General features: G+C 39.2%; 1 protein-coding gene across 1 annotated transcript in view; it reads right to left on the bottom strand.

Moving 5' to 3' along the window:
* Positions 1 to 19,163, bottom strand: part of raver2 (ribonucleoprotein, PTB-binding 2) — an 89,479-nt gene continuing 70,316 nt past the window's right edge. The window contains exons 9-15 of the mRNA XM_036570234.1: positions 18,836 to 19,149; positions 15,041 to 15,152; positions 13,631 to 13,788; positions 7,808 to 7,909; positions 7,454 to 7,576; positions 5,220 to 5,411; positions 1 to 620 (exon numbers count right to left, since the gene is read on the bottom strand). Of these exons, the coding sequence (XP_036426127.1) occupies positions 483 to 620; positions 5,220 to 5,411; positions 7,454 to 7,576; positions 7,808 to 7,909; positions 13,631 to 13,788; positions 15,041 to 15,152; positions 18,836 to 19,149 (1,139 nt within the window). The 3' untranslated portion in view covers positions 1 to 482. The remainder of the gene's footprint in view (positions 621 to 5,219; positions 5,412 to 7,453; positions 7,577 to 7,807; positions 7,910 to 13,630; positions 13,789 to 15,040; positions 15,153 to 18,835; positions 19,150 to 19,163) is intronic.

Below are 19,163 nucleotides of genomic sequence, written 5' to 3'. Positions count from 1 at the left end.
GGTCCAACTCTTTAAAGCAAAATCTATTTAAAAATGATTATAATTCTCTGAGTATAGTTCTGTTTTTTTTTTTTACAGCCCTTGACCACTTACAAAGAAAACACATACACACACACACACACACACACACATATTCCCCTGGAGTGGAAAAGTACCCTGCCTGGGAGAGAGAGAGCGAGAAGGACACAGAGGCAATCAGAAGTAATGGCAGGAGAGAAGAATGTCAAAAGCACAGTGCCTTCCATTACACAGCACAAAGTGTGCCACATTCAGAGAAACAGCCGGGCTTTAAAGCCAGGAATAAAGAGGCCTGAGCACATTCAGACCTTGCAGAGAGAACACAAACCTTCACACACTAAACATAATCAGTCTCAGCTATCGAGGGCAGAGTTTAGACTTAAGGCTTGGACATGACAACGACAATGTAGTCAAGAAAATTGTGTGCTTCCATGAGTGTGAGAGTGCGACTGTGTGTATATTCTCTAAATTCTTTTCTTTTTGAAGTAGTCGGCATACTGGCCACCAAGGCCCTGAGAATGCTGGCCAATGTACGGCCCCTCCGATGTCACCTCCTGTACGGGCAGTGCAGGGTATTCTCGCTTCTGTCCTCGCGCCTGACTCTGAGAGCAAGAAAAATGAGTGAGAGATACAGCGAGAGAGAGAGAAAGAAAGAAAGAGAGAAAAGGAGGGAAACGAAGTTTAATTCAAGTTTATACCAAAATGTGTCCTTATTTAAATAAAAATGACATGCTTTTATTACTGCCTGTAGGGATGTAAATGGTTAACCGTCTAACCGTTAACTGACAAACAACTGTTTTTAGGGACTTGGAGACCTCTCTGGTGGAAATGTGGAACTGCACATGATATGTGGAAGAACACTTCGTAATGTTGGCTGTGCTTCGGTTTCCTTTCCTGAGCAGATGAATCTGTTTATTGCGAGCACACTGAAAGAGTATTTAAAGCGAACTCTATCAAAACTTGGTAAGGGGCATGTGATGATTTTGCATTCAAGATATAAACATCAAGCTGGACCTTCTTTTTGAGTCTGTGCCTTTTATTTTAATACATAAAGTCGTATGACGTGGTCTGAAAAACTCCTGATCTGACACCTCTGACTTTTAAATTACTATTTCAGTCTTTACAGGATGACTCACAGCGATGCATAATTGTATTTTTAGCTATTTTTTTATTTTAACAAAATAGGTGCAAAATAGTGCAGCTTTAAAAAAAACATTTCATTTTCAATAAACCGCAGTTCCTATCTGAACAGGTATCTGGTGCGCTTATCAATTTGAGAAACATTTTTTAACTGTTCGCATGAGGGTGCAACAGGAAACTGCTAGACAGACCTACCAAAATATAAAACACACAGCTAAAAATAGTGGTGTTCAGGACCACTTTTCGAGAGGACAATAGCATGACAACAATGATGTAACACTGAAAGCAAAGTGACACACAACTATTTCGTCCGTGTTTTCTGAGAAAGTGTGATGCACGATAGTGTGAGGAAATCACATATGGGTGTGCAGAGTTACGTAGAAGGACGTGCCATTTACGCTTGTTTTAACTTGGGCTAGTAATGAGTCATAAATATAACTTTAGAACATAGAACTTCCAGTAGCCTATCATCATATATTCCAGTTATTTCATCAACTTTCTGTCATACAAATGATGAACACACTTTAAGCACTTTATTAGGAACACCTGTACAACTTCTCACTCATGCAATTATCTAATCTTCCAACTGTGCTGCAGCAGCACAGTGCATAAAATCATGGTTTGAGTATTTTTAGAAGTACTAGTCTCCTGGAACTTTTACACACACAATTTCTAGAGTTTACTCAGAAAGGTGCAATAAAAAAAACATTCAGTGAGCAGCAGTTTGTTCTGCGGACGGAAATGCCTTGTTGCTGAGAGAAATCATTTGAGAATGGCCAGGTTTGAGCCGACTGAAAGGCTTTGGTAATTCAGATAACTACTTTGAATGCACAACATGTCGAACCTTGAGGTGGATGGGCTACAACAGCAAAAGACCATGGCAGCTTCCAATACTGTAAGCCAAGAACAGAAAGCTGAGGCTGTAATGGGCATAGGCTCACCAAAACCGGACAGCTGAAATTGGAAAAACATAGCTTGGTCTGATGAATCTCAATTTCTGCTGAGACACACAGATGGTAAGGTCAGAATCTGGCATCAACAGCATGAATCTATGGACCCAACCTGCCTTGTGTCAACAGTCAAGGCTGGTAGAGGTGGTGTAATTGTGTGGGGAATGTTTTCTGCCACATTTTGGGTCTGTTAATACCAATTGATTATTGCTTGCCACAGCCTATTTAAGTATTACTGTTGACCACGTGCATTACTTCAAGGTCACAATTTACCAATCTTCAAATGGCTACTTCCAGTATGACAATGCACCATATCACAAAACAAAATTTGTGACGAACTGGTTTCAATGTTCTTCAGTGGCCATCCCAATCTCTGGATCTGAATCCAATAGAACATCTTTGAGATGGTGGTAGAACGGGAGATTCGCAGCAAGAGAGTGCACTTGAAACATCAGCAGAAATGCATGATGCGATCATGTCAACATGTACCAGAATCTTAAAGGAATGTTACAAACATCTTGTGGAATCCATGCCACGAAGAACTGAGGCTGTTTTGAGAGCAAAGGGTGGCCATACCCAGTATTACTATAATGGTTCTAATAAAGTGCTTGGTGAGTGTAGGTTCAGCCCCTCAAGTATCACTATTACTTGGTGCAGTAATACAGAATTCAGCCAATGTGGGCACGCCTAAGGGTGCATATATCACATATTTTACAATGGCTTTGAACATAGCTCACTCAATCTTATGTCAGAACCAGTTTTAGAATGTTTTAGAATTGATATTTTGACGAGTCCTTGATTTTTCAGCGTTTTTCAACAGTCCTTAATTTTTTAACGATTAATCAGCTAAGGGTGATTAATTTCTAGACAAAAAAATTGCCAAAAATTGCCAATTGGTGGTGATAGATGTGACACAGAAGTTAAATGATCAGTAAAAAGTCCATGTATTACACAGTGTGCGAGAGAATGCCACTCTCTTAGCCCACATACACACACACTCCCGGTTATCTCAGCACTCTCTGAAGCCTGAGCTGTCCTGGCTACATCAGCAGCACCACACAGACGTGCACATCTTAGTCTCTTTCTCTCTCTCTTTCTCCCTCTCACTGTCTTTTCTCTCGCTCCATCTGATAAACACACTTCACACTAACAAACGCCAGACTCCTACTGGGCTGCCTGCACACCAAACCCAAAGACAGGACAAAAACAAAAACATGGGCATACAGACACTCAACATTCCTCCCTTCCAGTCTGTAAGCTGACTGCAATACAATAACTGCACTTTAGATGACATACAAGATATATCTACCTCTGTTATAAGATCTATATGCTAATATTCAAAAGTTTGCAATCACTGTTTTCAAGAAAATAAAAAAACAACTTTGATGCAGGTTCATGTATAAAATAATTCTATTATGATGCTCCTTCTCTGAAGCTTCAGAAGTATCAACTCATTTGCAGAAAGCTGTAAAAAATGAAGAAATTTTAGATGATAAATAGTGCTTTAGATTATTCAATACTGATTGAGAAAACATTCTGGATGAGGTTATAATTAAATTAACACCCAGAATGCCTCATATTTGAAATGTGTTGTCAAATTTTAAGGCAGATAACTTACTGTGGACTTACTGCAGACAATTATCATATATTATTTATCACTTATATTTTAAATTTCCTCAATTTTTGTTTTGATGTTTAGTTTGATGTACTGTATAGACATTATTAATGTTTCCAAATGTACCATTCCCTTCATATATGCAATTCATATTTGGAAAATAAGCTGCAAAAACTTCTCATTTTGTAATCATTGTTTTTGTGACCCTTTCGTTTTTTACATATATTTGCCTACAGTAGTTTAGCTCCGCTACCTGCCAGTGAAGTTATAAGAACTGTTTCACTCTGAACTGCTTGTGAATGAGACACAAACCAGGGCAGCCAATGAGAACACACCTCATTTGCATAAATCAGTCTTAAGGGCACAGTAACAAAAACAGCCGATTTAATTCTAGGGGACAAAATCCTAGAAATTTTAATTAAAACATCTTAAAGTATCTCCTGGAGTCTAGCTTATAGCATTTTATCTACACTGTTATAGCATCTACACTGTTATAACTGAATAATCTAACAAAAAATATTAATATGACAATCTACGTTCTAGTCTCAGCCTTAGATGCTCCAGCCACACACAGATGGAACATCAGATATCTTTTGCATGTTAAGTTGGCCACAACTATCAGGATTTTGTCAGCTATCTGCATATCTGTGTGTCTTCCATACAATGTGTTGTCTCTGATGGGAAACACAACCGCAACAAACACAACCAGACCAGAGAGGAGGAAACAGTTCACTAGTTGAAAGGGGAAAGCTCATAATTCTCTACATGGCAAAGTCCTGCCCTTCAATAAGATGAACAATTCTAAGCCAAGAGGGAAAAGCTCCCCCCCTCATTCTGTTCTGTTCTATTATAATATCTATAATTGTTTGTATGTACACTACACTCGAAAGGTGTCCAGATACCCCTAATCATTAGTGAACTGAGCTGCTACTTTAAGATACACCCCTTGCAATCACAGGCGCAAAACTGCACAAACACAGCTTGTCTAATCTCCACAGAAAAGCACTGCTGATATTATGACATGCTCTAGAGAAGCCACACATGAACCTAAAGTCTCCAGGTGTTGGCTAGAGGAGTATAAAGCGCCCCCCCAGCTGTTAATGCAGCAAAGGGGTGAAAACTCCCTATAAATACCCTTGATTTCAGAAGAACCGTTGGCTGAGCCTTTTAGACATGTAGTGTATATAATTCTAACCAAATTTACATTTTTCTAATGACACCAAGGATTACCATGTTAAGTTAATCTGTGGTGCAACCTGTTTCTATGTGCATATGATAATAAAGAGCTAAATCTGAATCTAAATATCTAAATATACACACAGAATTATGAGAGTCCACCTCAACGCAAGAATTCAGTCACTTTCTCCCTGAAGCATGTTGACTCTCCACTATTTCTTCCTCTCTCTAATCCAACTGGACTGGCTTTATTGGCATGACAATTAATTATACACTTGTGTTGCCAAAGTGTGGTCCAGCACACGCATGCACAAACTTACATAGTAATACTGGTTCCAGTCTGTCGCTGTGTGTGCGCTGTGCGTGACAGGGCTGGGCGTGTGTGTGTGAGCATGTGTGGGGGTGATGAAGCCAGGCATGATTGGCAGGGCACTGTAGGCGGGCAGCATGGTTTGGGCAGTGCCATTCAGAGACAGAGGGGCAGCCAGGGGGGGCTTTACTACCTCCAGCTCCTAGAGAGAGAGACAGAGAGAATGAGGAAGAGAGGGAAAGCAACAGAAAGAGACAAGAAAGACAGGGAGAGAAAGAGAGGACGAAAGAGAGAGACAAATATATAGAGAGATTGACAGATAGATAGACATATGGGGAAGGAGATGGAGTGAGAGAGAGAGACAAAAAAAAAGATGTGTGAGAGGAGCGAGAGAAGGAAAGAGGAAGAGTGAGATAGAGAAGGAGAAAGACAGGTTGACAGAGGGAGAGAGAGAGAGAGAGAGAGAAGAAGAGAGAGGAGGAGGAGGGAGACATAGAGAAAGAAAATAAATGGAGGCAGCGAAAGAACGTGAGATGAGAGAGAGAGAGAGAGAGAGAGAGAGAGAGAGAGAGAGAGAGAGAGAGAGGATGGATTAAAGCACCAAACTTCCTTTTTAAGTCAAAACTCAAAATCTATTTTTACTCATTACAACACACAGACACTTTAGAGTGTGAACAGCCATTGGTCAAATAACCTTGATATGTAGTTTTAAAGCTGTAAAGCACTTTGGTTAAACATTGTTTGCTTTAAAAACGCTCTAGAAATATAAAAAAAAAGATTTAATTACTCACAACAGCGGTATTAAAATAAAGTTTACAGTGTACACATGCAAGTACACACATAAAGACGTTCCTGCCGGCAATCCTCCAGCACTCAGTTTAGGCAGCTACTGACTGAGAAATAATAAAGCTGTTCCTGTATGACATTATGTCATTAAACATGAGAGACACACAGGACCTGAGTGGGACCACCCTGTAGCCCTAAAGTCCCACAACACCAGCAACAGGACAGCTCTCAGCTATAGCCTGCCAGAGTCTCTTAAAGGAACATGCAGTTTCACTCATATATATATATAGAAAATAATCAGCTCCATGTCCTGCTGGTGGATATGCCATTTCTGATCAATTAAAATGTGAAACACTGTATTGAAAATCTTCAGCGCAAGCCAGTTCTGTCCATTTTTATCAACTTTGTACTGACGAGTATTAAAAACAGAGATTTATAATTCTTCAATCTGCTTGCTTCAATTTTGTTCAAAGAGAAGAAAAAATCACAAACCATAATTCAGCCACTGAATAGCCTAATTAACAGGCGCCCATAATAAACTTATGATAATGTAAATTTAGACAAATAAATAAAACAGCAGAATTATCTCAACAAACAACATAACAGTTTCAGTTACAAAGTACCCAAGTGTGAAGGTAACAGAGCCTTACCCTATAGCTTCCATTTTCATTGAATATAATTACCATTTTATTACCAACCAGGTCAGCTCCTAACTCTACTTTATAATAACTTATAATCATAACTGTATTCTGCACAGACGGCATATAACACTGTAACATCCAGTGGTTCTCCATGTTTGTTTTGGTTGGAAAACAAAACATTGCCAAACTGGCACGCTGGCACTTATTCTAGATAAGCTTTTCCTTTTTTCTTTCTACAGGAGTGTAGATCTCATATTATTTGAGAGTTTTAGCTTCATTTGCATGCCCCCTTACTTCTCTGTCAGACTGAGAATCTATGTTGTAATCCTTTCAAGTTACATTCAAAGTATGTATCTGAGTAATTGATTAGTCCAATCTTTCCTATACATTGTTTGACTAAATGTAGATTAGAATGATTGTACAGTGAATGGCTGGACAAAGCACTTGACACATGAAAGAGAATAAAAGACAATATCTGATAATATCAATTATCGGCCCAAGGCTTGACCATGATTGTATTGTTGTGGTGCTATTAAAACCATATAGGTCCATTTTGCCATGTAAAGATGACTGCTGGTCTTTACGTTGTATTAACATTTTATCGTGAACATACTAAATAAAACAAAATATTGTAACATTAAGTTTCAAGTTTCAGTCTCCTGAAAAGTTACCAGTCTAGAGATTTGTTTGGTTGCAACTGTGATGATATGATGTGTGGATGTTCAGTCTGAAAAAGTATTTAGGTTTAGTCAGTGATGGATACTGAAGTTGCAGCAGATGCAGGGAGTTGAGTGACTGTGTGTGAATTTGCGTGTACCTTGCTGAGGTCTCTCTGCTGGTAGGCTTGTGCAGCAGCCTGATTCATCTGAGTCTGAGAATAGTACTGACTGACAGCCTGCATATAGGTAGTGTAGTCTCCATATGAGGACGTTACTACAGCCTGGGAGAGGGAGAGAAAGAGAGAGAGCAAGACTTTCTGAGACTTTCCTTTCTTTTTCTCTCTAATGTGCTTTAAAAACAATGACTTGTCTGTTTAAGAAAAATTATTGGAGTCTGCTTATTTTTTGACCATGTGAAACATCATCATTATCGGTTATCACAATTTTTAGCTTGGCATCAGTAACAACGTTCATATCAGTTGAGGCCTAACTTGTAAGGGACATGTGCTCACCTGAGGTTGTTCCTTGCTGTATTCGCTGGCTGTAGCAGTCTCTTGGCCACTGTTGTTGTAGCTCTGTGTCTGGTATTGTTGGTACCACTGTTGCATGGCCTCCTACAACACACACATTAATAAGAGCTGTCATGCACATCACACACTCACAGCAGCAGCGTGCCGTCCCACCTGAGCTCATCAAAACGTGTGTGTGTGTGTGTTTGTGAAATCCTGCTGAGGTCTGCTTCACATATACTTTCCTACTCTCAGGTTAGTATTAGATGATATTTATAAAATGAAATATCATGATTTCTAAATATAATATGCATCAGATCATATCTAAAAAATTTTAATAAACATCATGAACCAATACAGCACTTCTTCTCTAGGCTAAAATGATGCTGACGTACTGTAGCTTCTTTTGACCAGATATTTATAAACTGTTCTGCTTTCTTAAAATTACACCAAAGGAAACCATACACAGCACTGTAACCATGAACTAGACAGAAACCATATTTCCAGAAAGGAAGCACATTACTTATTTAGTCTTTAACGTTTCTTCCAGAACAATTTCATGCACCTCGCAAATGATGTACACAGCAGTTAAATAAGTTTTGTTAACTATGAAAACCAGCAAAACTAAAAATTAGTGAGTGGGATGAACATTCTAGAACAGTATGAAATGGGGGGGAGTATATTCTAGAACAGTGTGAATGGAGAGAACATTCTAGAACAGTGTTAACAGAGAGAACAGTCTGGAACAATGTGAATGGGGAGAGCATTACAGAACAGTGTGAATGGGGAACATTCTAGAACAGAGAAAAATGCTGAGAACATAGAACAGCGTGAATGGAGAGAACAGTCTAGAACAATGTGAATGGGGAGGAGAGCATTCTAGAACGGTGTGAAGTAGTGGAACATTAAAGGACATCATTAAAGGAAGAAGAACATTCTAGAACGACACAAATGGAGAGAAGTGTAAAACAATGAATAGGAGAAGGCATTCAAGAACAGCATGAATGCTGGAACATTCTAGAGCAGTGATTATAGGGGAGAACATTTTAGAACAGTGTGGATGGAGGAGAACATTCTAGAACAGTGTGAATGGGGAACATTCTAGAACAGTGAGATATGCCGAGAACAGAACAATGTGAATGGGGAGGAACATTCTAGAACAGTGTGACATAGGGGAACATTAAAGAACAGTACGAATTGGAACACCATTCTAGATCAATATGAATGGAGAGAACAGTCTAGAACAAAGGCATTCAATAACAGCATGAATGTTGGAACAATCTAGAACAGTGATTATGGGGGAGAACATTTTAGAACAGTGTGAATGGAAGAGAACATTCTAGAACATTGTGAATTGCGGGGTATTCTAGAACTGTGTGAATGGGGAGAACATTCTCCAGCACCCCAACCAAATGTTTGTGTTTGCTGATGTTTGCTTGGCCAGTGAGCTCTGGCCTTCAGGCCTCTATATTTCAGCTCTTACTGCCTCTCTCTCTCTATTTTATTCATTCATCCACTCCTGTCTTTCTCTCCTCTCTCTATTATTCCATCAGCATACTTTATCTCTACATGCTTTCACCACTCTTTCTGTCATGCCCTGATTGCTGCTCTCTCTCACTCTCTCTCTATCTCTCATCCTCTCTCTCTCTTCCTATCTCTCACTCACTACACCCCAACCACCCCCCTCTCCAACCCGTCTTTATCCAGCGTGAAAGCTCGTTGTCTCATTTCTCTGGAGCTGTGGAGTGCGGGGGAGTGAGGGACCAGATGGGACAAAACTACTCCCAGCCAACCCCCTCCTCTTTTTCTCTCTCCCTCTCCTACATTCTCTCTCGCTTTCTCAGAGGTGCACTTGCAGTAATATGAAGGAGAGGAGACCCATATTCATGCCACTTACTCCCAGCAAATGTCTTCATCCTCCCAAACGAAAGCCAAGAGGGGAATGTGGGTGTGGATGTGTGTGTGATTGTTTTTGTACATTTCTGGAACAAACGTGTCCAGAGAAATACAAGGCTAACCAGCAGGACCCACAAATAATCCTGCTTTTACATAAGCTACATGTTTAATTACATTTTTTAACTGAAAAGGTATTTAGATACTTAAACAGTCAGAGACCACCTTTCTGTTTTCAAACTTCCAGTCAAAACGGCCAATAACCCCTGAAAATCAAAGGTTTATTACATACTAAGGTTTATTATTCAGTAACTACAAAGACTTCAATGCAAACTGGTTGGACTGTTCTTAGGTTATAGAAGTGTGTAATAGAACTTTGGTGCCCTGGTCATTTGAGGGTTAAGTACAATTTCAAGCATAAACATCAGGAAAAAAAGCAGAAAACATATTTAGAGAAATGTACCCAGAAGTCTCTACAACTAAGCACGGCATTTAGCGTCTCCACACTTTGCCTATATTCCTGCTTCTATTTTTTTAATTGCTTTCAGGTTTTAAAAGAAATCTGTAGTGATATTTTTCACACTTCCAAAGTTCAATCTTAGATGCAATTAATCCCAAATACACTCAGTGATGTTGAGGTCTGAATTCTGAGGTGGTCAGTCCACATTTCTGAGAACACCAGCAGCTTCTTTGCTTGTTTTGTAAATTTTCGTCTTTTTTGTCTATTTTCTCTTTCAGCAACAGCTTCTTGACAGCTACACATCCTTTCACACTCAGAGTGTTGAGTTATCTTCTCATAGTGAAAGGATGGACAAAACACCTGTGATTTTTTCCTCTCTCTCAAAGATCAAAGTTTAAAGTACTGTTTATCTGATGATGACAGTTTTTGGTGGTCTACCAGGTCTTGCATGGTTGTTAGGAGTCCCATTTTCTCTGCATCTTTTATTAATTTTTTTAAAAATTAATAAAACTGCTGGAAACTTTTATTTTTTCCCTTATTTTCATAAATTTTTTCCCTTCCTCACACACATGGATTATTATACAGTATATCTCATCTTATCACAAATATATCTAGAAAAATTAATAACTTGTACTTAATATCCATTTTGACTAGACATGAAACATATGAAAGGTAGTCTCTGACTTTTGCATGGTAGTGTATATGTAATACATATGGGACATATTATTATTATATATATATGGTAGTATATATAATATATTATGTATTATATACAATACCATATTGCTATTGCTGCTGTCAGAACATCTTATTAACATTTTAACATGTATGTATGTATATAACAGAAGAAGCATCAAACAGGCATAAATACAGAAATGACTATGTCTGTATACACTTGTGGTGTATATTTGGTTTTAAAGGTATGTAACTGATAATCTATTCCCTTTTAAAACACCTTTACTCCAATGCTGTGAAACTTTACAGTGGAATAAAATTTCCTCCTTACCCCAAATGTAGCTGATCAGTCCAGACAGTTTGGTATCAGAAGTTTGCTTCTTTAGTTTTGCACTGAAACTACGAGGCTCATGTAGGTAACAAGCAATGGAAGCTTAACACTGTGCAAACCGCATGGCCAAATCATCACATGCTCACCACAGACAACGTAAGCTTATTAAGTAATGTCAAACAGACCAACTTGTGTGGTTTCAGACACCGTTTGACATACTGTTATCTACAAAAATAGACAAAAGTACAGACAAAATTCAAGTGTGCAGTTTACATGATACTAATTATTGGGATATAAGCATCCATTACTTAATAGCTACATTAGCCTCATACTAAAGAGGCAAACTAAACATGTCTTGGCTGATTCACTACTGTTAGGGTAAGAGGAAATTGCGTACATTTGATTTTATTAACATTCCTTTAATATTACATTGCAGCTCTGGCAGTAGAAATAACTCTGTTCATTCCAATGAAGGTTTCCTGATTTAAATTTAAAAGGAAAAGAGAGAGACAGAGACAAACACAGAGAGAGAGCGCGAGAGAAATCTCCACTGTTCTGTCCATCCTCAACCTGCCTAAGGGAAGAGTTCAGTTCCTTTCTTCATTTTCCTCCCAAAGACCAATCATTGCTGCTCACTACTGCTCCAGCTCATCCCCATTCTGCCACAATCCCTCTGAATTTCTCAATTGAGTTTTCATCACTCCTTTATTCATTTTACTGTAGGCATCTGCCAACCCCCTGCAGCCCCTTCTGTCATGTTTGATACTGAACAGAAATATGTGTAGTGGAATCAGACAGAGATGGAGAGAAATGCCACTTAAATTAGGGAGAAAAGTGAATGTTATTACCAATATTTCAGCATCAGTGGTCTGTCTGCTGGGTCTGAAATGTCCCTTATATTCTGTACAGAGTGTGTGTGTGTGTTCTGACTATTTTAACAAGCAGTACTTTGGAAAACATCAAACCGGAGGAATCTACATGGCCCTTTGTCACATTTTCTCAGAGCTGGCAAATTCTCTGTAAGATTCTTTTCACCTATGAAGGCCAAAATGGACACTGCAAATGATCCAGTGACTCAGCTTAAACGTCACCCACTGAAAAACAACTCACTAGGCAGCAAAGAACAGAAAGCTATGATCAGTTTGCTTTTAATGACATATTTTTTGCTTTAATTACAGCACATACAGTACCAGTCATAAGTTTGGATACAGCTCTCCATAGCAGAATTTTCTCCATTTTTACTGTTTCCCACATTTTACAATAATAGTAAGGATCAAAATTAGAAAGTAATACACATGGAACTGTTATGATATTGGACTTCTACATCCACCTCACAACATGGCTGATTGGCTAAAATGTCCTAATGAGACCAGACATTCTACAAATTAATGTTCAATTTAACTAAGGTTCTAAATGAAAACTAGTTGTTTGGGGTCACTTAAAAATATGTATAGTTTTATATTTACATATATACATATTCTGTTACTAAATGCACTAAAAAGGCACACTTGCAGCTAGCTAACTGGATAAAAATATTGTTAGATAAGTATTGAAAACTAATCTTAATCACATTTCCATGACATCAGCTCTGAATACTTCATATTATTCCAGATTATTGAAATCTATGACAGAAGTAGGGCTCCCCCACCTACTAAAGCCCTAAAATCCATCTGATTAGAACTCACTAGTGTTCTGTTCCCTGTTCCCTCTCCATAAAAAACAGGAAAAAAAAAACAGGAACTGCTCGGCAATTCATGTTCTGTGTTGGTCTTGGTATTTAGCTGACGGTTTCTGGCCTTGGTGTTTAAGAAAATTATCAGCTTAAGAAAATACTACAGTAAACAGAACATATGTTACTATTCTCTATACAATTAAAGGCATACTGCAGAGATATCTCTGACAGATCCCTTGCATGGCCAGTTTTCTGGTGAATACTTTTGTGTCCAGAACAGAGTGTGGTCCAGTATTACAGTGTAATGAATGCACTACTGTGTACGTTTTGAAGTGTAAGCTTGCGAGCTTTAAATGGACTTGAACTTTTGATCCGAACCCGAATACACCCCACGACAATGAAAGCTGTTATCAGATCGTCAATGGCAAACAGCATTAAAAAAATATTAATCACTTATTAATCACTTACTCAATCAATTATCTGCTATCCATAATTACATTAAACTTCCACTTTATGAAATTTGTCAATTAATGGCTTCAAACAAGTTACTCCAGTGTGCCAAATTAAAAGAATAAAGAAGGGAGAAAAAACTAAAGACGGGTAAATGTAGAACGATTTTGATTAAAACTGGGAGACAGTCTATGAGTTCCCCGAGTGTAAGATCTGAACCCAACAAATAAAGAAATGAAGCCTGAAACTGATTGAACATGAAGGGACTTCTGTCAGGTTTGGACAAATACTGCAAATTCTAGTGTAAAGAGTATCTGTATGTGTAGATTTCAGTGTGTGGGTTACCTGTGAGTATTGCTGAGTGTACTGGTGTGTGTACTCTGATGTGTTGCTCTCAGTGCTGTACTGAGTGCTCGAGAGTGAAGCTGGAGGCAGGACTGAGCTGTAGGTTCCACTGACTGCCTGAACTGCCTGACCTTTACCACTGCTGCTGCTGCTGGGGGCTGCACAGTGAGAGAGAGACAGGAAGAAATGGAGAGAGAGAGAGAGAGAGAGAGAGAGAGAGAGAGAGAGAGAGAGAGAGAGGCAGAGAGAAATAAACCAAGGCCTATCCAACATTCCTGTCGCACACACCCACTCACACAAACACACACACACTTTGCCGCTTATGTCTGCCAGCTGTTGGCACCCTGGCGGTAAATGTAGCCTTGAGCGGGGAACAGTTGAGACAAGGCAGTTCTGAACTGTAAACACAAGAGAGTGAAAAACTGAGCTAGCACAGGGAGGCCACAGCAGCACCATCAGAGAATTCATCATATTCAAATTATGTGAGTGTGTATGTGTTTTACTATATGGAGACCAACTAAAATGGCCCCCATTATAACAGTGTAGGGACGTTTTTCTGGTAGCCATGAGGAAAAATGTGGTTTTAAAAATAATTATTAATTAATACATACATACTTACAAGCTGCATTGTGCAAAGGTCTTAGGCACATACTTAGATCCATTTATCTTGGTAGTAAGTGTGTTTTTGCTTGTATGTATAAATGGCATAAACACAAATAAACATATATACAATAAAAAAACACTTCTTTTTAAAAAAACATATATCTTGTCAGCCATGTTCTCCCCGTGTCTGTGTGGGTTTCCTCCAGGTGCTCCAGTTTCCTCCTACAGTCCAAAGACATGCGGTCATGCCAACTGGAGATGCTAAATTGCCCCTAGGTGTGAGTGTCTGTCTGTCTGCCCTGTGATGTATATGTCTGTCTGTCTGCCCTGCAACGGACTGGCGATCTGCCCACGGTGTTTCATGCCTTCCACCCAATGACCGCTGGGATAGGCTCCAGCTCTCCCCACGACTCAGTAGGATAAGTGGCTTAGAAAATGTGAGTGTGTGTATTTCCTGTAAGCTAGCACACCTGATTTAACATAAGTACTCATTAGCCAAACCAGAATTTGGATGATAACTACAAATAATGCTGGGCTGCCACAAGGACAAGTTTGCAAATAGTTAAATAAACACACTGTTGTATGTAAATTCTCTATTTGTTGCATTAAATACATACACTGTATAATGTATTGTAATTGTTGACAAAATATTATTTTAAACCCCAGTACAGTATTGTGCTACAGTTGAACGCACCTGAGAAAAATAAAATAAAAAAATGTTTATCTGGTTTAACACCAAAATTACAACACATACATTTTTAGCTATAACAATGCATTGTCATGCATACTGTGTGTGTGCACACATACCTTGCAGTACCACTCCAGGCAGTACACTGGCCAGGTTTAGGTAGGGATTGGAGGGAAGTTTCACCTCTTTGGGTGGTTCTCCCAGCAGCGACGTCTGACAGCTGGGTTGAGTCTGTACGGAGGGGGAAGAGGAGAATTTTCAGCCTGCTAAACGTGAGTGAGTGAGAGAAAGGGTTCGTTTGTACCAAGCAGGTCCATGCCTCTAGAGGTGTCACAAGATTGTAAATGTAAAAAAAAAAAACAAACTTGTAATGCATTTAATATTGGAATGTAGTACTTTTTGTTTACTTTTACATGTTTGTTTACTTTTATATAGGTACTGAACTTATTTTATATTCTTTTTTATTTATGTCTGCTAAGAAAATTATTTCCCATCAACAATTTATGATGGAAATCATAAAATAAATAAAAAAATAGCAAAAAATAAATAAAAATAAAAAAAAATAATTGAAGTTATGTTAGCACTCTCTTCTAATTCTAAACTGAAAACATATTGTTTGCGCAAAAAATTACACTATGTATCGTATCCTATTAGAACAAAGGTCTGTTTAATACAAGTGCTACAGTAGGAGTTTTTTTCTACTCTCTCACACAAACATCATCTATAATGCAAGGCCGAAGAGAGTCCATTAGTGCGTGTGTGTGTAGTCAGAGGCCAGGCCAAAGGCAGCATGAGGCTGCAAAAGTGGACGGAGAACAGTAAGAGCACAGTTAATACTCTTCAGCTCCACACACACACACACACACACACACATACAGATGAATGGAATATATGGACAGAAAGAAATCTGGGGAGGAAAATGTCAGAGAGAGTGTGCCTGTGTGTTTCACAGACAGAATGAGGTTGCTCTTTATGATTCAAATAATGACTAGCTGTACAAAGACACACATGAGAGTATGAGCATGCATGCGCGCACACAGAGCCTTAAAGGGGCTGTCAGTGTAGTGCCTTAATCCATTATTACTGTTAGCTACAGATTCCTGCATGACTTTAGTACTTAATGGTGAACATACAGAACAATATAGGACATTTCCAGGCCTGTGCCGATAACAGAGTCCACTTAGACAGGTGACTGAAAAAATAACCATGGTAAACGATTAAACAGAGTTGGGGGTTATTTTCTTTTTCCTTTGCTTTACAATTTTGTCCTGTAACTTTCCGACGGTCCCCCACACTGAAGCAGACGAGGGATAAAACACAGTGATAAACTGTAAGTTGAGTCTTAATCTTCGGTCTAATTTCAGAGGAGAAATTCTTGCATTTTTTTGTTTCTCTGTTGGACTCAAGGTGGGTGGGCCTATGCTGGGAGAAGCTGATATCAGTTTTTTTTCTCACCAATCAGAATTTCTGTCTGCTAACCCTGCCAGACCCCCACCTTACATAAACCGTAAACTCTTAATTTGAGCCTCAGCAATAACTAATGAGCAAGATAGCAGGCTAGTGTTTTAAAGATTTTATAGGTTTTAGTTTTATTTTAATTAGTTATTCTTTCCCTGTATTCTTTATTTGTTTTAATGCTTTGTCGCCTATGACAGACACCTAGCCACAATACTGTAACAGAGACATTATAAACAAAGAGGACATAATTAATTGGTTGAAAAAAGAACGGGATAGCTCATAATAGGGGTGCGGGAAAAAGTCGATTCTTAGATGCATCGCGATGCGGACGTGAACGATTCTGAACGTCAAAAATCGATTTTCTAAATACTTAATTTATAACGTAATGTTGACGGAACACAAAAGGCGGAACTTGGAAGTGGGTAAGCTCAGCGCCCGGACAGTCTGTGGCGGCACACAACAAAAACACAACTGGATGAGCGTGAAATCCGACCGGCACCCTCTGCATTAAAAGCCAGGTCAGGTCAGGAGTCACAGTCCAAATGATAAGAAGAGCCATTTTGTCCTTTCAACAAAAATCAAACCATCTTTGGGAGCCACAACATTTAATGTCCAGTATGTCTCAGTACGTGCAAATGTCCTAGTATAAATTAGGTTAAAAAATATAAACAAAAACGGAGACTTACTTTGCTCTGCTTTAAGCTTTAGCTATAGCCGCTTTTCTCCAATTTCCACCAGAAAACTTTTCTTCAGAAGTAGATCAGTTTCTTGTAAAATGTCTTCGTAAAACGTTCAACTGTTTTACGAGGTTGAAGTCGCTTCTCATTCTCCAGCTTCTTGTTTGAATTTTCCCGTTCCACCTTAAATTCTAAATGAGGCGCAGAATGTGAATGCGGCACCATTTAAGGTGGAATGGGAAAATTTGAAAGAGAAGCGACTTCAGCTTCGCAACTTTTTAGTGTTTGACAGTCTCTTGCTGCAGATTTAACGTAACAGGAAACCAACTACGCTGCTTATAAATGTGAATAATGAATCGTTGCTACGTGACCTGCAGTCTGCATGCCGGTTCTCAGTCATTGCGAAACAGGTCACGCTATGTTGCACGTCCCGTCTCGAAGATATTTTACTGACGCAGAGATCCCCCCTCCTCTCTACAATGAGACCAAAACCGAAGTTATGAAATCACTAAAGAAAACGAGTAGAATAGCTGTAACGTGCTGCATGGACACCCATTGCCACTGGATCTCTGGATCTTATGTCGCCGTAACTGCGTATTTCATCGCAAATGAGTGGCAACAGCGTCTCATGTGCTCCAAACAATAGCACTGAATGAAAGCCTTCTAGTTCACTTGCCACATCACTTCCATTTATTAATAATAGATATTGAAAGTAAATTCATTATGGATCACAGTCCTGACACAGTGAGAAAATAGAAATCCTGTATAGAAAAAAAAAGACGCATCCAGATGCATCGATAATCGTTTTATAATCGCATCGCAGCCCTCTGAATCGTAATCGAATCGAATCGTGAGGTGCCTAGAGATTCCCACCCCTAGCTCATAACATGAGTATATTACAGAAAGTCCCACCCTTCGATTAAAAGGCATAAGCAGGAACACATTTTTGCATTGTTTCAGCTAAACGCTACTATGCTATTTTAAATTATGTATGCTATTTTTGTCAGACTTAACCAGTGATTCAAATATGTTTTTAAATTTTAACATAGCTTTTAGTTCCAGGTTTCTCCTTATTTAAAGAGATAGGAGCCTGGTCTTGTACGACTGGAAACAACAGTCCGGAAGCATTGCCAAGATGGTCTCAGAGTGAACAGACTTACCTTTATTGACTGAAATTTAGCAAAAGGCAAATAAACTGCACTAGCCACTAACACTGGCCCATTTAATCGCAACTCTACCTCTATGATCTGTTATCGCACATAGCTTAAAAGCTCTTCTTCTGCCATAATACAGAGCTGCTGGCATGGGGTTGTTTATGTTGCCATAGCTCTGCCACTGTCCATCAGCATGTAATCTGAAATATTTACGCAGTTTCTACTTGAAATATGGTTAAGATCATTGGGCCTCATTCACCAATATCTTCCTAACTTTTTTCTCAAATTAGTTCTTGAGAAAGATCCTAAGAAAAGTCTACGTCTGCTCACCTTTGTGCTAGATCCTGTCCTTACCTTACAATAAATCTCAATTAACACTGGTGAATGTCAGAATCTTCATGAAACTGCATAAATGGGCTTTAAGAAGAAATTAGTTCTTAAGAATGGTTGGTGAATGAGGCCCATTAAAAACAAAAAAACTGTTCTTAACGATCATCAAATCACATTAAGTATCTTTAATATCACTGAGAAATTTTAAATACCTGCAATAAAATTTACAGCCCTTAAACACAAACAAAAGACAAACAGAAAATAGAGAAGCAAAAAGACTGAAGTACACACTCACTGTAACTGGAGCACTAGTCTCTGGTGTAGTACTGTGAGGGTTGAGCGGAGCTTTGTGAGCTGTGTTCCCCAATAAGGGCCCCAGGCCTGCTCTGGTTAACCCAGGAAGGAAGCTGTGTAGCTGAGCTTGAGCATTAGCAGAGGCCCCTGTGGTTCCTGGAGGTGCAGGCTGCTTGTCTGGGGCAGTGGAGGTGGCCGGGACGCCGTTCTGCTCAGTGCCCGAGCTGGTGTGAGAGCGGCCTGGGGTGTAACTCATCACCCCTGCTATGGAGCCTCCGGCCTGGGATGTAACAGGAGTGGACTCCTGACCCAACTCTGAGAACAGAAGA

The sequence above is a fragment of the Colossoma macropomum genome, unplaced genomic scaffold, assembly GCF_904425465.1.
Source record: "Colossoma macropomum unplaced genomic scaffold, Colossoma_macropomum, whole genome shotgun sequence".
NCBI classification, from domain to species: domain Eukaryota; kingdom Metazoa; phylum Chordata; class Actinopteri; order Characiformes; family Serrasalmidae; genus Colossoma; species Colossoma macropomum.
The sequence above is the reverse complement of the archived record's forward strand: the minus strand, read 5'-3'. Positions and strand labels throughout refer to the sequence as shown.